The sequence below is a fragment of the Hibiscus syriacus genome, unplaced genomic scaffold, assembly GCF_006381635.1.
Source record: "Hibiscus syriacus cultivar Baekdansim isolate YM2019G1 unplaced genomic scaffold, ASM638163v2 tig00001340_pilon, whole genome shotgun sequence".
Taxonomy (NCBI): domain Eukaryota; kingdom Viridiplantae; phylum Streptophyta; class Magnoliopsida; order Malvales; family Malvaceae; genus Hibiscus; species Hibiscus syriacus.
Window position 1 is genome coordinate 1031749 of NW_024061866.1, and position 18525 is coordinate 1050273.

Consider the following 18525-nt stretch of genomic DNA (forward strand, 5'->3'; position numbering starts at 1 on the left):
TTTTTACATTTTAATCCCTAAATCTATTTTTTATTCTATTTTGAATTAGCCTTTAAATTTTAATTTATTTTAATTTAGCCACTGTTTATTTGTGGTTTACCTACTAACTTTTATTTTCTTGCATTTTAGTCATTATTATTTTTTGTTTATGCAATTAGGTCCTTATTTTATGTTTATTTTATTTTCATTCTATGTTTTACTATTTGTTTATTTTTTTTATTTCTTAGTTTTTTAATTCGATTTATTAATTGCTTTGTTTCAGGGTTTAATTTCTTAGATTTAGTTTTAAATTACATTAACATTCGAATCAAGCTTAAAAATTAGGACAACACTCTAGTTTAATTTGGTCTTTAAGCTTTTAAGTCTTTTAGAACTTAACATTTTAGATCTTGACCTTTTAGTCCCCGAACATTAATTAGACCTTTAAGATTAACATAATTAATTTAAGTTAATGTCAAAACCTCTACTTTAGGTTAGATTTCAAGCTAGTATTTTAATTAAGGGGATAATTCGAGTCGGCCCTCGCGTAAATACTTGAAGGACTATCTCGGTTATTCGATTCGATAATTGATTAAAATCAAATATGATTAATATTAGAGCTTACATTTTTAGATTTGAACTTCTAAGTTCCTTTAATTCCATAATTTGACACCTTAAGCTAGAAAAAAACCTTTAATTTACCTTAGCTTAATTAGTATTAAATAAAAATTTGTTTGATTGCATTATTTTTTTAAACCTAAGCCAATGTTCACCTATTAGGGAATTAATGGAATATCTCCAGCAAGTATACTCAGGGGGAGATTACTGGTGATTCCCGAAATAGTTCGACATCTTTTTCAAAGACCACATCATGGTTTTCTAAAAACGAGGCAATATTCAGTTATTAGGCACAATAGATGATCTCCCACATTTACTCTTGGGGATGAATGCTATCGGTCTCAATAAATGAATACCCTTTTCAACTTTGCATCTGTGATCATTTTCAAATTAAATAAAGATCGAACTCCAAATTTTTTATTTTAAATATAGGGTAATCAACTAAGTACCAATTTTGGGGCGCTTGTGGGGGTGCTAATCCTTCCCCACATGTAATTGACTCCCAAACCTGACTTCTAGATTTTCGCACCCCTTAAAAATTGGTATTTTGATAAAAGTAAATGTTTTATTAAAAGTACTCAGTTATTATGGTGTCTCAATCGCACCTTAAATGATTGGTGGCGACTCCTCATATTTCGAAACATTTTTCAAAGAGAAAACCCCCAAGTCGGTATCGGTCTTTACCCCACCCGGGCAAAAAAATGGTGTTGACAGCTTGGAGACTCCGCTGGGGACGTTTTGTTTTTTAAATAAATTGAGACTCGAGCCACGAGTTGGTTACCCTATATTTATGATTTTGGAAATTACGAGTTCGATCTTGTTTAATTTACAGTTCATTATGATTTTTCAAAAGAAAAAAGAGATTTTCTCTATGGTCAATGCTTACACTTCTGTGAATATATTTAAGACTGTTGTATATCGTAGCTCTAAACAAGAGCTCCAAACTGGTTTACCTAAGTAGGGAGAAACGTCATACCTCACGAGGAGTATTGGGCTTCCTTGTGTGGGTCTGATAAAGTATTTCTGGAAAGTATCCTAAGTTGTCTATCCGGATATCAGTTTCGAGATACACTTTTAGCGATGTGATCCCCTAAGCAGAATTTGATTCGTAAGTCTGTAATGGGCTAGAATCGGGGGCAACCTTAGCAGGTTGTAAAGATGGCTTGGGAACCTTTACTATAACCCAGCCTCATGTAGAGAATTTAGTAAACCTACCCCACTAGAGCCATGTGGATAACCTAGGAGAACTAGACCGCATGTGGTTAGGATTATTAATTTTCTTTGCATGCTTTATTTTTTAGTCTCAACTTTAAGTCAAATGTAATTATTGTTGCCACAATAATGCCTTTCGCTGGGATCGATAGAAATTCGAAGATGCTCTACGTAGATCAAGTAGGGTCAAGGGAGAGTCTACCTACTGAGAAGCTGAACATATACCTGCTGAGGTAACAAGTTAGATTCAAGAATGTTCATCGCTGAAGTCAACACTTGAAGATCATAAACCAACTCAGAAGATTTTTGAAAGTAGGAGACGAAGTAGAAGCTTTGAAGATAATACAGTACCTAGATGCTCACAGGAGCTAGGCAACTTATAGATGGACCAGATCTTCACTTCCCCAGTGTACCGAGACATTGTCGGTTTTTCAAGAATTGTTCAAGGAACAATTACTTTTGGGATCAGTTCCTTGTTGCATTTGCATCTCGCATTTTTCATCTTTGTATTTGCATGTGCATCTTTTTATTTTTACATTAGTATATATACATTGTACATTACATGGTATACGTTGCATCTCAACTTGAATTAATCACAGATCCGGGGAATAACTTGCGGAGAGTCCCGTGATAAAAGTTTTGTGGTAAGAAGAAGTTATCCCATTCTTTCGTAGAAAAGAATTGAGAGTTATGGACATGATATTAGCGTCATATGAAGTTTGAGGTACATCATCGAGATCCGTGGGGCACTGAGAAGTAGGACCCAGATTTAATTAACACAGAAGCATAAACCGTTAATAATGAGATATCTTGGTGCGAACAAAAAAAATTCTTTCACCCACTATGAAGCCTTATGGCACCGATTTTGTCCTGTTTGAAAATGTTTTTGTTCTTCGTATACTCAATAAATATTTTGTTAATTGAACTTATGGCTTTTTCTAGGTTATGAGTAATAAATCAAGTTTTAATCTTGTAGTTCTTTGAATATCGAATGAACTAAAGGTTCTTTTACTACTTCATTAATTATAGATTTTTGAAAAGGGGAAAGATTAGACCTTACATACCATTTCTTGATTCCTTACCTGAAATAACACATGATCGAACCTTGACATCAATTCCTTATGAAACAATAAAGTCATGCCCTTACCTTCCCAGATAGAAATAACCTTTCTATAACATTTCCTTTTTCAGAATTACAACTTTAAAATCACACATTTTCCTACCTAGACACGAAACCAACATTCTTTTCCTGGCCTCAATAAATCCTTGGGAAAAAAACGAGGACCTTTCCTACAAGAAAGATAATATGGAGTGTTGCGGATCAAGTTTTGAGAATTTGAATAATTGGGGCATACTAGGAGCGAATGGAAGAAGAAAAAATAAAAGGAATCATTGAAATAAATCTGTTATGCATTAATTATATTGTTTTCATATAAATAAGGTTAATCTCGAATACGCATCCCCTTAGGATACCTCTTTTACAAAGACTTCCATGTATGAGATGATGAACGACTTTGTTTCATTTATCCTTTCAAATATATATATATATATATATCTGTTGTTGTCCCCTTTTGAGCCTATGGTATTTTTTCTTTTGATTCAACCTTAACCAAGGATCACCCTCCATACTATGGGCAAAGGTGAAGGACATCTACTCGCATGAGTCAAGATCATCAATCCAGATTTTTATACAGAAGCAAGTCATGATAAAATAAAGTGAGAAATAACAAAATACTGCTAGGTAGACCAAATACGAAGCACTCGAAGATCAAATCGTGTTGATGACATAAAGAAAGAAAAAAGATATAGCAAAAAAAGACATAAAATAGAAATGAATGAATGAAAAAAAACAAAAGAGGAAAACAATAAAAATAAAAAATAAAAGAAGAAGAAGAAGAAAATAAACAGATCTAACACTTCAAGATGAGTGACTCAAATTAATTCACCCGAAGATCATGAAACACCAAAGGAAAATAAAAAAATAATAAAAGACACGCAAGCAGGTTCAAATCGAGTAAGACAAGATTGAAGACAGTAGAACGAATTGATCCTTGGTTCGATGATCCTTAAACACTTGTTTGGCCCTATTTATCACTTTATTTCATAACTGTGAACCCTAGCCTATGTTACGTGCTTGAAAAGTCCCTTCTAATCATACATGGATTTCTAAGTGGAGAGACTATCTTCAGATTTTATTCCGCCCCTTAAGGGTTAATTTTATTTGCAAAAATTAGTTTTCTAAAATCTTTAATTCATGATAGGGAAAAATAATAAAAGGAGGGTTCAAGACGTAAAATTTTAGATGACGTCTTTAAACCAAAGGAGAATTCAAGTTGAAAACCTGAAAATATGGCTCAAATACGAAGATTTCCAACCACTGCACATAATACGACCTTATACATCTCTTGATAAAGCATTGTACAATCTAAAGGCGCTCACGAGGGCTGAGAACCAGTAAACACTTCCAGAAGAGAATCACGAAGGTTGCTTCATCAGATCAATAAACACCAGAATCAAGAACACAATAAGCCAACTTGAAACATATTACCTCCCCAAATTAACTTGAAACACATTACCTTCCCAAGTCAGCCTAAGCCTTATATCATAATTAATATTTAAACTTTTCAAATGTATATAATTTTTAAGGATTAAAAGAAAATTTGTCTTTTGATATTGAATGAACTATTGTTTCACAATTTGTTTTGATTGTGAGGCTAAAAGAATGACATTTTTCTTAAACAAACTTTCCATATTTTGAAAATAAAAAGAAAGAAAACATTTTCAAACATGATAATCTCTCTAGAGAGTTTAACTTGGAAATTGGCAGAGCTCCCTCAGACCTAGAAGCTCAGCGTCAGAAATTGGGGCAAAGAATTTGAATTTTAGAGAGAGAATAAAGAGCATAATTCCATCCTCGAATAGAGAGACTTTTGTTCCTAGTGGCAGAACCTCAAGAATTAAGGAACCCAATCCAAGAAAAATCATTACATTGATGTGGGGGCATGTTACCTAAACAACATGATATTTTCAAAAAGAATTTTTAAAGAAACTAAGACTGATTTTCAAGAGTTTCTTGATGATGATTTTCAAATGAAATTTTAAAAGAAGCTAAACCTGGTTTTAGGGGTTTCTTGATAACTGTAAATGAATCATTTTGAAGAAGTTAAATTTATCAAGGGAAAATTTTTTTTGCTGGGGCAAGGTGAGCCCATTCATAAGTCAAGATTCATAAGAATACACTCAAGTACGGCAGATAAAGAAGACAATCAAACCAGGAAAATAATGAAGATTGCTCTAGCAATGAAGATTTCTCTAGCAATGAAGATTTCTCTTGCAACCATTTCCAACAGATCAAGAAAACCATCATTCATACATGAATTTGCATCTTTGCATCATACATTTTATCATTTCATACACATGATAAATTTTGATTTTGAAAAACTATTTTGTCCTTCTTAGGATCATTTTTTCTAGAGAATTGTTTGAGTCCTTCTTAGGGCCGTTTTTCTAGGATATCGCATGAGTCATTCTTAAGATTTTTCCCTGTAAGCATTTTCAATAATGCCTTTCTTCAAACTTGACTTTTCTAGGGCACTTCAATGAGAATTAACAGTGTTGTCTCCCAGATGGACCCAACCAAGACAAAAACTCAGTAATTTGCAACATTAAGGAATTTAAAGAGTCACCAAAGATTTTGTTTCACGACTTCAGCAAAGAATCATTACATATTTTTCACCATTGAAAAAATGGATCTCAGCAAAATTAAGGACCATCGGGTCATTACCTTTGGGTACTTTAAATAAAAATCACTAACACATGATAATCTTTTGCAGGTTTAAATTTTCAAAGAAAAGATAACATTTCAATTGAAGAGTTCATAATGAGAAGAACTCATTCAACAAGTTCATACTGAGAAGAGCTTGTTTGACCTATCACTCGATTCATGGCATTTCGAATCAGTGATGCATTGCTTGAGGGATTGACATTTTAAATGGAGAGTTCATAATGAGACGAACTCATTCAACAAGTTCATAATGAGAAGAGCTTGTTCGACCTATCACTCGATTCACGACATTTCGAATCAGTGATGCCTTGCTTGAGGGATTGACATTTTAAATGAAGAGTTCATAATGAGAAGAACTCATTTAACAGAGGAAGAAGAAGTTCATAATGAGAAGAGCTTGTTCGACCTATCACTCGATTCATGACATTTTGAATCAGTGACACCTCACTTGAGGGATTAACATTTCAAATGGAGAGTTCATAATGAGAAGAACTCATCTGACAGAGGGAGAAGAAGTTCATAATGAGAAGAGCTTGTTTGACTTATCGCTCGATTCATCACATATGGAGTTGAATCAACCCAATACCTCACTCGAGGGATAAACATTTCCAGTGGAGAGTTCATAATGAGAAGAACTGGTCTGATGAGGGAGAAGAAGTTCATAATGAAAAGAACTTGTTCAACCTTAGCTCAATTCATCACATATGGAGTTGAATCAGCAACACCTCACACGAGGGATCAATATTTTTTATAGAAAGTTCATAATGAGAAAAACTCATCCGATGAGGGAGAAGAAGTTCATAATGAGAATAACTTGTTCAACCTTAGCTCGATTCATCACATATGGAGTTAAATCAGCAACACCTCACTCGAGGGATCAAAATTTTTGATGGAGAGTTCATAATGAGAAGAAATCATCCGATGAGGGAGAATAAGTTCATAATAAGAAGAACTTGTTTAACCTTAGCTCGATTCATCATATATGGTGTTGAATCAGCAACACCTCACTCGAGGGATCAACATTTTCGATGGAGAGTTCATAATGAGAAGAAATCATCCGATGAGGGAGAAGAAGTTCATAATACTTATTCAACCTTAGCTAGTTTCCATAACATACGAAGTTGGAATAGCACCAATACTTGGCTCATCCATCGTATATAGAGTTGGATCAACATCATCACTTTATTCGATTTCATCACAGAATGAGGTGGATCAACATTTATAATGGGAGAGTTTATTATGAGAAGAACTCATCTGACGAGAGAGAAGAAGTTCACAATGAAAACTTATTCAATCAAGTCAACCATCACAGAAGAGAGTGGATTGACATCCCCATCGAGGAGTTCATAACGAGAAGAACTCGCCCGATCAGAATAGCTTGTAGCTAAGAAATTTAAGCAGTTCTAGCAAAAAATAATGTTTTGATTCTTTGCTCCATTCATGTTCCACAGTAACGAGCAAAGAGGGGCAGTTGTAAACACCATTTTTGCCCTTCCATATGACCAGCACAACAGGCCCATGCTGTTGTTCACCAACTCACCAAATCCCAACAGCCCCATGCTTAAGCCATCCCACTGCCACTACCAATGCCACATAAACATCAATATTTTTATATTTTATTTTTATATGTAATGGGTACTATAAAACCCACACAACAACAATGTAAAAGCAGGTGAGAGGTCATTCATTTTGAAAGCAATAAAAACAACTTTCTATATTTTATATTTTTTCTCTTTGAAATAATTGAAAAAAGAAGAAGAAGAATTTATCTCTCGGTCGGACCTCTCACTAGTGATTGGGGCCTCCGTTTCCCAATCCGAATGGTGAGGAGAAGCGCACGAGGGAGGAGCGCAACATATCTCGAGCCGACTCGATCCAACGACGGACGGCGACGATAGAAGTGTTAAGGATTTGAAGGGTCTCGACCCTCTTTCACGGTGATAAAAGCCAATTTTCGTGAAATGGAGCCCCGATCTGTGACTACCGTGACAAAACGAACAAGGCCCGACCACCGACGACGACGGCGGTGCGGCGGCCGGAGGATAAAAGACCACCGATGTTGGCTGGATCTCCCTTCTCTAAAAATTTTTAAAAACCAAAAATTAAATATAATAACAAGAAAAAAGAAAAAGTTGGTATTTATTCAAAGAATTTCAGGTTTAATTGTGTTTTACCCCCAGTACCTTTGCCATTTTTTTGTAGTTTGGTCCATGTAGGGACCAAAACTGATATTTACCTTTTTTGTGCATATGCCTTAATTTTTCAGGTTATTCATGTTTTAGTCCTCTATATTAAAGAGTGTTTTTACATTATGGTCCTGTAGGGTTTAAATATGTAATTTTCCCTTTTATTTGTCATTTTTATTTATTGTGGTAAAATTTCTTTTAGGTCCCTTTAATTCCAGCTTATTTTTACATTTTAATTTCTAAATCTATTTTTTATTCAATTTCGAATTAGCCTTTAAATTTTAATTTATTTTAATTTAGCCACTGTTTATTTCTGATTTACCTACTAACTTTTATTTTCTTGTATTTATGTCATTATTATTTTTATTTATACAATTATGTCCTTATTTTATGTTTATTTTATTTTATTTTCATTTTATGTTTTATTATTTTATTATTTTGTTATTTTTAATTCGGTTTATTAATTGCATTGTTTCATGGATTAATTTCTTAGATTTAGTTTTAAATTACATTAACATTCGAATCAAGCTTAGAAATTAGGATGACACTTTAGTTTAATTATGGAGCAATTCGAGTCGAATTTTCGCATAAGATGTTCGATTACTCGATTCGATTGCTTGATTTTAAAATTTATCAATAATTAATATTTTCTAAAAAACTTTAGCTTTAATAATTTAGATAAGAAAATTAGGTTTTAAATTAGTCTTCAACTTTATAAATTATTAATTTAGGTCCTTAAGCTTTTAAGTCTTTTAGAACTCGATATTTAGATCTTGACCATTTAGTCCCCGAAGTTCAGTTAGACCTTTAAGATTGACATAATTAATTTAAGTTAATGTTAGAACCTCTACTTTAGGTTAGATTTCAAGCTAGTCTTTTAATTTAGGGGATAATTCGAGTCGACCGTCGCGTAAATGCTCGACGGACCATCTCGATTATTCGATTCGATAATTGATTAAAATCAAATAGGATTTATATTAGAGCTTACATTTTTAGATTTGAACTTCTAGGTTCCTTTAATTCCATAATTTGTCACCTTAAGTTAGAAAAAAAACTCCTTTAATTTACCTTAGCTTAATTAGGATTAAATAAAAATTTGTTTGATTGCATTGTTTTTTAAACCTAAGGCAATGTTCACGTATTAAGGAATTAATGGTATATATACCGCAAGTATGCTCATGGGGTGATTACTGTGATTCTCGAAATAGGTCGACATCATTTTCAAAGACCGTATCATTATTTTCTAAAAACGAGGCAATATTCGGTTATTAGGCATAATAGCTTATCTTCCGCATTTACGCTTGGGAGTGAATGCTATTTGTCTCAATAAATGAATACCCTTTTCAACTTTGCATTCGTAATGATTTTCAAATTAAATAAAGATCGAACTCAAAATTTTTTATTTTAAATATAGGGTCATCAACTAGGTACCATTTTTTTGGCGCTTGTGAGGGTGCTAATCCATCCCCACGTGTAAGTGACTCCGGAACTTGATTTCTGGATTTTCGCAGACCTTAAAACTTGGTATTTTGATAAAAATAAAATATTTTATTAAAATCATTAGGTCTTTATGGTGTCCCTATCGCACCTTAAATGGTTGGTGGAGACTCCTCACATTTTGAAACACTTTTCAAAGAGAAAAATCCCGAGTCGGTATCGGTTTTTTCCCTGCCCAGGCAAAAAACGGTGTCGACAGGTGTAAATGGGTTTTCAAGAAGAAAACCAACATGGATTGTAATGTACAAACATACAAGGGGCGATTAGTCTCTAAATGTTTTCAACAAGTTCACGATATAGACTATAATGAAACTTTCTCCCCTGTTGTTATGTTTAAATCCATCTGGATCTTGCTTGCAATAGTTGCATTCCATGATTATAAAATCTGGCATATGGATGTCAAAACTGATTTCCCTAATGGAAAACTTGAAGAGGATATGTATATGACACAACCATAAGGTTTTGTCACTCTAGGAAATGTTGGAAAGGTTTGTAAGCTATAGAGGTATATTTATGGATTAAAACAAACTTATCGAAGCTGGAATCTTCATTTTAATGAAGGAATTAAAGAGTTTGGTTTTATCAAAAATGAAGATGATTCTTATTCTTATAAGAAGGCTAGTGGGAGCATTGTTTCAATCCTAATCTTGTATGTAGATGGCATACTCATCATAGGAAATGATATACCTATTTTACACTATGTTAAGACTTGGTTAGGTAGTTATTTTTCTATTAAAGATTTGGGTGATGTAGCATATATCTTAGGAGTTAAGATCTATAAAGATAGACTAAGACAACTCTTATGTCTGAGTCAAAGTATATATATATATATATATATATATATATATATATATATATATATATATATATATATAAAGTACTAAAAAGGTTTAATATGGAAGAATCCAAGAAAGGATTTCAACCTATGAGACATGGCATATCACTTTCGAAGGAAATGTATCCTTCAAATCCATAAGATAGAGAACGAATTATTCGTATTCTATATACTTCGACTATTGGTTCTATCATGTATGCCATGATATGTTCTCGTCCGGATGTATCCTATGCTTTAAGCATGACGAGTCGATATCAAGTAAATCCTGGTGAAGGTCACTTGGTTGTAGTTAAAAATATCCTTAAGTACTTGAGAAGAACTAAGGATACATTTCTTGTATATGGAGGTGAAATTGAGCTCAGTGTAAAGGGTTACACGGATGATAGCTTCCAAACTGACAAGGATGACTCACGATCGCAATCGAGTTTTGTGTTTTGTCTTAATGGTGGTGTCGTGAGCTAGAAGAGTTTAAAGAAAGACATAGTAGTTGATTTTACAATAGAGGCTAAATACATTGTAGCTAGTGAAGCAGCAAAAGAGACTATTTGGATCAAGAAGTTCATATCTGAACTAGGGGTTGTTCCCATGATATCAGATGTTATAGAACTTTGTTGTGACAATAATAGAGCCATTGCACAAGCAAAGGAACCTAAATCTTATCAACACTCCAAACATATTCTTTTTTGCTTCCGTCTCATTCGAGAGATCATAGATTGAGGAGATGTGGAAATATGTAGAGTACACATGGATGAGAACGTTATGGATCCCCTGATGAAGCCCCTAACACAACAGAAGCATGACCGTCATACTGAGTCACTCGACATTGTATATGTGAATGACTGATCTCAGTGCTAGTGGGACATTGTTAAAGTATGCCCAAAGACCAATCATGAGATGATTGTAATGATATACTTTATTTACCTTGTTTATTGAATAAAGACATTGCCGTTATTTTTTTCAGTTATACTTTTGTGTCTTAATTAAACTAAAAGATAATAAATTCCATATAATAATATGATTATTATTAAAAGGTCCTTAGTCAATTATTATTGTGGGCATGGGTAATAATAATATGTTCAAGGCTAATATGTAGTTGATTTATGACAATGAGTTGTCATTGACCTAGAGATGTCAAAATCAATACATGAGTATGTTGTTAGAGAACAAGATATTGGATTGACCCACTATGAGGATATGTATTGGATTATTATGTGACAGTTACAACATTACTCATAGCGATGACTACATGTATGATCCTCAGACTTGAGATCATCATTTTCTCAACATATATAGTCGTATGTTTTGATAGGATTAAACGTGTTTCATAACTGGTTGCACTATAAAGACTGATGTTGGACATATAACGATATATGTAGTGGGGTGTGAGTGATCAAGATATGATTTCTCCTTTCTACATAATAGGAGCTATATCACCGGCCACTTGATTGAGTGAAACTGGAAAAGTATGGCCATGCTCGAACAAGTTGTTTGTTTATTATAGTCTACTCTAGATATCAAGACACTTAGATGGGGTATACAAGTGTGAATGTTCCAGGACTTATGCCAAATCTAGATATAAAGGACAAAAGGATATAATACATAAAAAGAGTTAGTCACTGAGAGGTTATGTCAAATAATGACTTCTTGTAACATAAGTGACGATGATATATTGCTAGATATCACTTATTGTTTGTAATATTAGAATGGTTCTAATAATTACTACTAATATTACAGGAACCTATAGGGTCACGCCCTAGGATTAAAATGGGCAAATATTAAAAAGGTTATACATGTACAATTTTATTATACATGAATAAAGTATATAATTAAAGTTAATATATATTTAATATATATATATATATGTAATTTTAATTATCCTTAATATACTAAATAAATATTAAAAGAATATAATTAGAGTAATTATAATTCTTTTAATATATATATATAAATTTGAGAGAGAGAAACCCTAAAGGTTAAGTAATTACGATATAAAAAGAAAATAATGTCTAGCAATTGTCAGAAGTTCCTTTATGAAATTCTTTAAACAATTTAAAGAAAGAAAATTTGGCTCATAATCAGGTGTACTGAGTATAGGCCAAGACAATTTCGTGAAGGTTTAAGATTCAAAATCTTACTAATCGTGACTGCATCGTTGTTTCATTTTTGCTTTAATTCCAAGAACCCAAGGTAAATCACGCATCCTTTTCTCCTGACTTTTTTTTTCATACGTAGATCTCTGGTGAGATTGTCGGATTAATTTTCCGTTGCGTCATGGGGTGTACCGGCGATTCCAATAGTCGGGTCAAATTTTTTAAAGGGGTGAGGTTGGATCGGGTTTAGATTGAGGGTGAAAATACTCCAACCCAACCCGGAGATAATAATGTAATTTTATAAAAAAATATTATTTTTTAATTAAGTCTTTATTTTATATTAGGTTAGGTCGGATTTGTACTTTAAAATTTTGGGTTAAATCGGAGCGAGTAGATGGTATATAATTTTTGAGTCAGATCGAAATCGGGTGAATGATACATATTTTCAGGTCAAGTTAGGTTGACAAAAATCCCGACTTTAATCTGACTCATTACCATCTTGAATCCTTCTTTTAAATAATGAGGTAACTTGATTTGTTATTTTTAAAATAAACTTTGATAACTGATTCGCGTAAATTTATAAAATCATCTTAATTTTCATAACTGAAATATCAGTCGACAAATTGAAAAAAAAAAAAAGACGTGTAAGAAGGCAAGCGTGGAACTGTCCTTGGTGTAGGCTCACATGCTGCTTTTGTTTTAAAACTCAATTGTCTTTAGGACACTGCATCGTCCACATCCGGCCGACCTCTTATTCAACACAAAATTATAGGGACAGATCGCTAAACCCCAACCTCTCACTTTATTCAATTCACATATCAAACAATTAACCTAAAAAACAAATTAAATCAATCCAACATTGATGTGACACCATTGCTAGAAAATACTTTGCACATTTATCTTGAAGCATAAAATGATTATTAAAACCATCCATAAATCTACCAAACCAATCCACTAATGATAGAATAAAGAAAGATTAGAAGTTGAACAACAAATAAGTCAAGTCCCATCCCGTGTGTGCATATTTGAGTCCACGTATAACCGTCCATACTTCGATTTTTGTTCCCTCAACTAGAAACCTTGTTTAAAAAGCACAACATTAATCGATCAATCAACAAATCATATAATTTATCAACCGTGTCTGTAATAATTAGATTGTGATAGATGTCCTTTAACGGGATAAATTGGCATCGTTGATGAGTCAAACACCTTAATTAATAACTTTTATAACTTTAGATACAAAGATAAATTAACAAGTACTTTTGATACTTATTCGTTAAAAATAATATAGTTTGGACATTTATTTTATATTTAAGTGTTAAAAAATCATTTTTCTTGTGATCCTATTCAATTTAATGCGCTATTAGTAAATAAAGAAAATCAATTTAAGCGGGCCTGTTTATAAGTAGTCGACACTTGTAGAAGCACTTTAGATCCAAAAAAAGCAGCTAAGTTTTGATATAGTGATGTTTAGGGGATGATTTCTCACGTGGAGGGCACAAAGGCAACAATAACTTCTCGCGGTTGTTAAAGTCTTTCTCGTTATTTATTTCCTGGGTAAAGTATATAGACGGCACTCAATATAAATCATTATTTTGTTAAGGTGATCGATTATTAAAATATATAAAATAATCTTTTAATTATAAAATATTATTTTATTGAGTCCTTCTATTAGTAAAAGTTATAAAATAATCACTAGACTATTTATATATCAAAGTTAGTACTTTTTCGTTAAAAAATTGATGATTATCTGAGCTAAATATTACCCTGCTAATTGAAATATGTCTTAGAATTGTTTGAGTTATATTTTATGGATTGAGTCTATTTACATTATATCAGTCAATACTTGAAAGCAACAGTAGTGCCAACAGACATCATTAAAATATGATTTTTAGTATATCTCAATCAACATATTAACGTTAAACTCAGACGATCGTCAATCTTTATAATAAAGGATGAGTTTTGAATATGTGAATAGTTAGAGGACTATCCCGAAACCTTTAATAGTCAAAGGAATTAACAAAGTAACATCTTATAGTCAGGGGACCATTTGTGCACTTTACCCTTAAGTTTTCATTCTGTTAAAAATAGCCGTCCTGGATTGGGTGGACCGTTTCCCTTCTTGTCTTTAAAACAGCATAAAATCCCCCTATAAAACCCACAACCTCCTCAAAATCTCAGCACCCATCCCATCAACTATCATCCCAAAATTTCTCTCATTCGGGTTTACCTTAAAAAGTGCAAAAAAAAAAAAAAAAACATGTGTTGTTGGTTCTCAACATCTCGCAAGCAGAGCCTGGACCATGAAAAGGTTACTTCAATGGAAGTACAAGAACCAGACATGTTAACTCCTTTAAACCCCAAGGACCCAACACCACAAAACACATGTCTGTCTCTTGTGATTGAAGAAGCAAAGTGCATATCCAACATAGCTTTGCCCATGGTATTGACAGGCCTTTTGCTCTACTCTCGTTCCATGATTTCCATGCTGTTTCTCGGCCGTCTAGGGCAACTGGCCTTAGCCGGTGGCTCGCTCGGTCTCGGATTCGCCAACATCACCGGCTATTCAGTTCTTTCGGGCCTTGCCATGGGGATGGAACCCATTTGCGGTCAAGCTTTTGGTGCCAAAAGATACAAGCTCCTGGGTTTAACCATGCAAAGAATGATACTTTTGCTTCTTTTGACTTCAATCTTAATATCTTCTTTGTGGTTTAGCATGAGAAACATCCTTCTGTTTTGTGGACAAGATGAAAGCATCGCCGATGAAGCTCAAAAATACATTCTTTATTCTCTCCCGGATCTTCTAGCACAATCGATTTTGCATCCTTTGCGTACATATTTGAGGGCTCAATCCATAACTCTGCCTCTCACATACTGTTCAGCTCTAGCTATTCTTCTCCACATCCCCATTAACTACTTCCTCGTCTCGGTTCTAAATCTTGGTATCAAAGGCGTTGCTTTAGGCTCCGTTTGGACCAACTTCAACCTAGTTTTCTCATTGGTTTTTTACGTTAAAATCTCCGGCGTGTATAAGAAAACATGGGGTGGAATCTCGAGTGAGTGCTTAAAAGGATGGAAATATTTGTTGAATTTATCCATCCCGAGCTGCATTTCGGTTTGCCTCGAATGGTGGTGGTACGAGATCATGATCTTGCTATGTGGTTTGTTGTTGAATCCACAAGCAACCGTTGCTTCCATGGGGATTTTGATTCAAAGCACATCGTTGATATACATTTTCCCATCGTCTCTCGGTTTCAGTGTGTCGACCAGAGTCGGAAACGAGCTCGGAGCGAACAATCCGAACAAGGCGAAAACGGCGGCTATCGTCGGCCTATCGTCGAGTTCCGTGATTGGACTTTCGGCATTCGTTTTCACTATACTCTTTAGGGAAAAATGGGCTACAATGTTCACACAAGACCCTGAAATCATTGCCTTAACAACAATGGCGTTACCTATTGTGGGACTGTGTGAGCTCGGGAACTGCCCACAAACAACGGGGTGTGGGGTGTTAAGAGGTACTGCCAGACCAAAACTAGGAGCCAACATCAACCTGGGATGTTTTTACCTTGTGGGAATGCCGATTGCGGTGTGGTTTAGTTTCTTCGCTGGGTTCGATTTTAAAGGTCTTTGGCTCGGTCTTTTAGCCGCACAAGGCTCGTGTGTGGTGACCATGTTGCTGGTGGTGACTCGAACAGACTGGGAGTTCCAAGCCTTGAGGGCTCAGGAACTGACCAGCTCCGGCCCTGTAGATGATACTGACCATATCAATCAAGCTGATTTGGATTCCAAAGAATCTTTGTGGTTATTACATGAAATAAAACAGAACGATTTACCTGTCTGATTTGGACCAGGGTGGTTTTTCTGACCATTTTTCTTTTTCTTGTGGATTTTGCCAAGTAGAATATTGTCTAGCTTCCATTCATGTATAGTATTCAAGGAACGGAACGAGGATAAAAAATGCGGCGCAGGCTGCTCTATTTTCTTATTCCATAATTCAATTTTATATTTCACACATATTTATCTTTATAATTTAATTTAAGGTAGAGTGGTACTATAGAATATTGTTTTATTGAGTTCTCTAACTATTAAAAGTTACAAAACGATCCCTTAACTATAGAACATTGTTTTTTAAGTCTCATTATTATTAAAAGTTACAAAATAGTGAACCGATTATTCATTGTGTTCCAAACTCGTCCTTTGTTGTTAAAAAAATGATCACAGTTTGAGCTGGATGTTAACCTATTGATTGAGATATGATAATCGTTTGAGATTATGAGATCATATTATATCATGTCTTAGTTAATATGTTAACGTACAACTCAAATTGCTATTAAACTTTTTAACGGAAAAGGACGAGTTTAGAACATAATGAATATTCGGGAGACCATTTTGTAACTTTTAATAGTCAGGGGACTTAAAAAACAATGCTTTATAATCGGGGACCATTTGGTAACTTTTAATAGTCAGATGACTCAATAAAGCAACACTCTATATTCGAAGGACCATTTTGGTACTTTACCCTTAATTAATTATTTAGGGTAAATTACAAATTTAGTATCTAAACTATCAGTTTTGGTTCGTTTTAGTACCTGAACTTTCAATTTTTTCAAAACTATACATAACATTTAGTTTTTGTTTTATTTAGTACCAATCGTTAAAAACTTAACGCGTTTAGTACCCAAACTATTAGTTTTAGTCCGTTTTAGTGCCTAAACTTTCAATTTTACCTCAAAAATTAACGTTAAATTTTGAACAGTGTACTAAAATGAAATAAAAAAACTAAACTTTATATATGGTTTTAAAGTTTAGATACTAAAATGAACAAAAATTAATAGTTTAAGTACTAAACGCATAATTTACCTTATTGCTTAATTTCTAATTTATCTTATCAAATCAAATAAATAGAAAAGAGAAATAGAACATAGACATTGGTGGGCGAAATATAAAGTTTCTGGTTCAGGCAAATGTTTTCAATAAATCGAGTAGAATATGATGGTGAAAACGGGCACGTGTAGCGTGGATTTACTTTATTTAATTAAAACTTAGGGTAAACTGTCTCAAGATCACTTAGTTATTGGGTAGATTTAAATTTTCTCATTAAACTAAAAATATTGTCAATTATGTCACCGAATTTTGTCAATATGGTTTCAATCAAAGCAAACAAGAGAGAACTCGAACCTGTGACTTGGAAGATTTTGGACACGCCTAACCACTTAACCAAGTTTAATATTTTATTTATGGTCAACAATATTCAATAAATAGGTTAAGTTATATCTTATTAGTGAAAATCAAGAAAATAAAAATAGTAAAACTTAGTGTGAGATCTAATGGGGTATGACATGTGTAATCACTAAGGGTCAAATTGGTAGGGTTTTTAAAAAGTAATTTCTAAAAGTGCGATAGAATTTTTTTAAAAAGTGTTATTTAAAAGTGTAGTTTAAAATTTAACTGATTAAAATTGTTGTTAGAAAGTGAATTTGAAAAGGTAAAATGTCAATTATAAACCTTATGTTGTAAATTAAAAATATAAAATTTGAATTATATTTACACTTTTTAATACTATAATATATAAAATATATCAACTTAAACTATAATAAAAATATAAAGAACATCTTAAGATAACTCATTAATAATATTTTTATAAATAAAATATTTTATTATAAATACTTTTTAACATGTGGATATAAAATTATTACTAAATAATAATTTAAATATTTTTTGACAAAAAATATTATAAAAAAACTTTAGTGCTTGCAAATTAAAGTGAATTTTAATATATAAGCCACGGATTTTATTTAATTTTAAGTAATTAAAATAAATTATTAAGTAATAATTTTTTTTAAGATGTTAATATTAAATTATTAAAATAAAATATAAATACATAATTGAATGGAGCCCATGCATTAATAAGGGTAAAATTATAATTTGATTACAAACGTAAAGTTAAAAATGGAAAAGCTACAAATCTAACTTTTTCGTTTGGTTTGAAACCATTGATTCCACCACAATTTTGTTTTATTTTTTATCCTTTTGGCATTGATTTTGCCACCAAAACGAGATTTTTTAGCTAAAAGTATGTTTAAAAAATAATACAAAACAAGGCTTAAATCAAATTCATTATTTAATTTATGATCGATAATATTTTTATATTTGTGTTAAATTTAGTTAATGCAAGATATTTTTAAAATAAGAATGGATTTTAAGTGATTTAAATCTAAACTATCACACTTACCATTAAACCAAGTTAAATACTTATCTTATAATTTAAAACAGATACTGATACTTGTAAATACCTTTGATTAATAAAAAATATTTATTTTATAA

At 32.8% G+C, this 18525-nt stretch overlaps 1 protein-coding gene across 1 annotated transcript; it reads left to right on the forward strand.

The window, feature by feature from the left end:
• The first annotated feature begins 14385 nt into the window (after positions 1 to 14385).
• Positions 14386 to 16057, forward strand: LOC120125201 (protein DETOXIFICATION 49-like). Its single transcript, XM_039143687.1, has one exon. It carries the CDS (start codon positions 14462 to 14464, stop codon positions 16040 to 16042), a length of 1581 nt encoding a protein of 526 aa, XP_038999618.1. The 5' UTR covers positions 14386 to 14461; the 3' UTR covers positions 16043 to 16057.
• The last annotated feature ends 2468 nt before the right edge of the window (positions 16058 to 18525 follow it).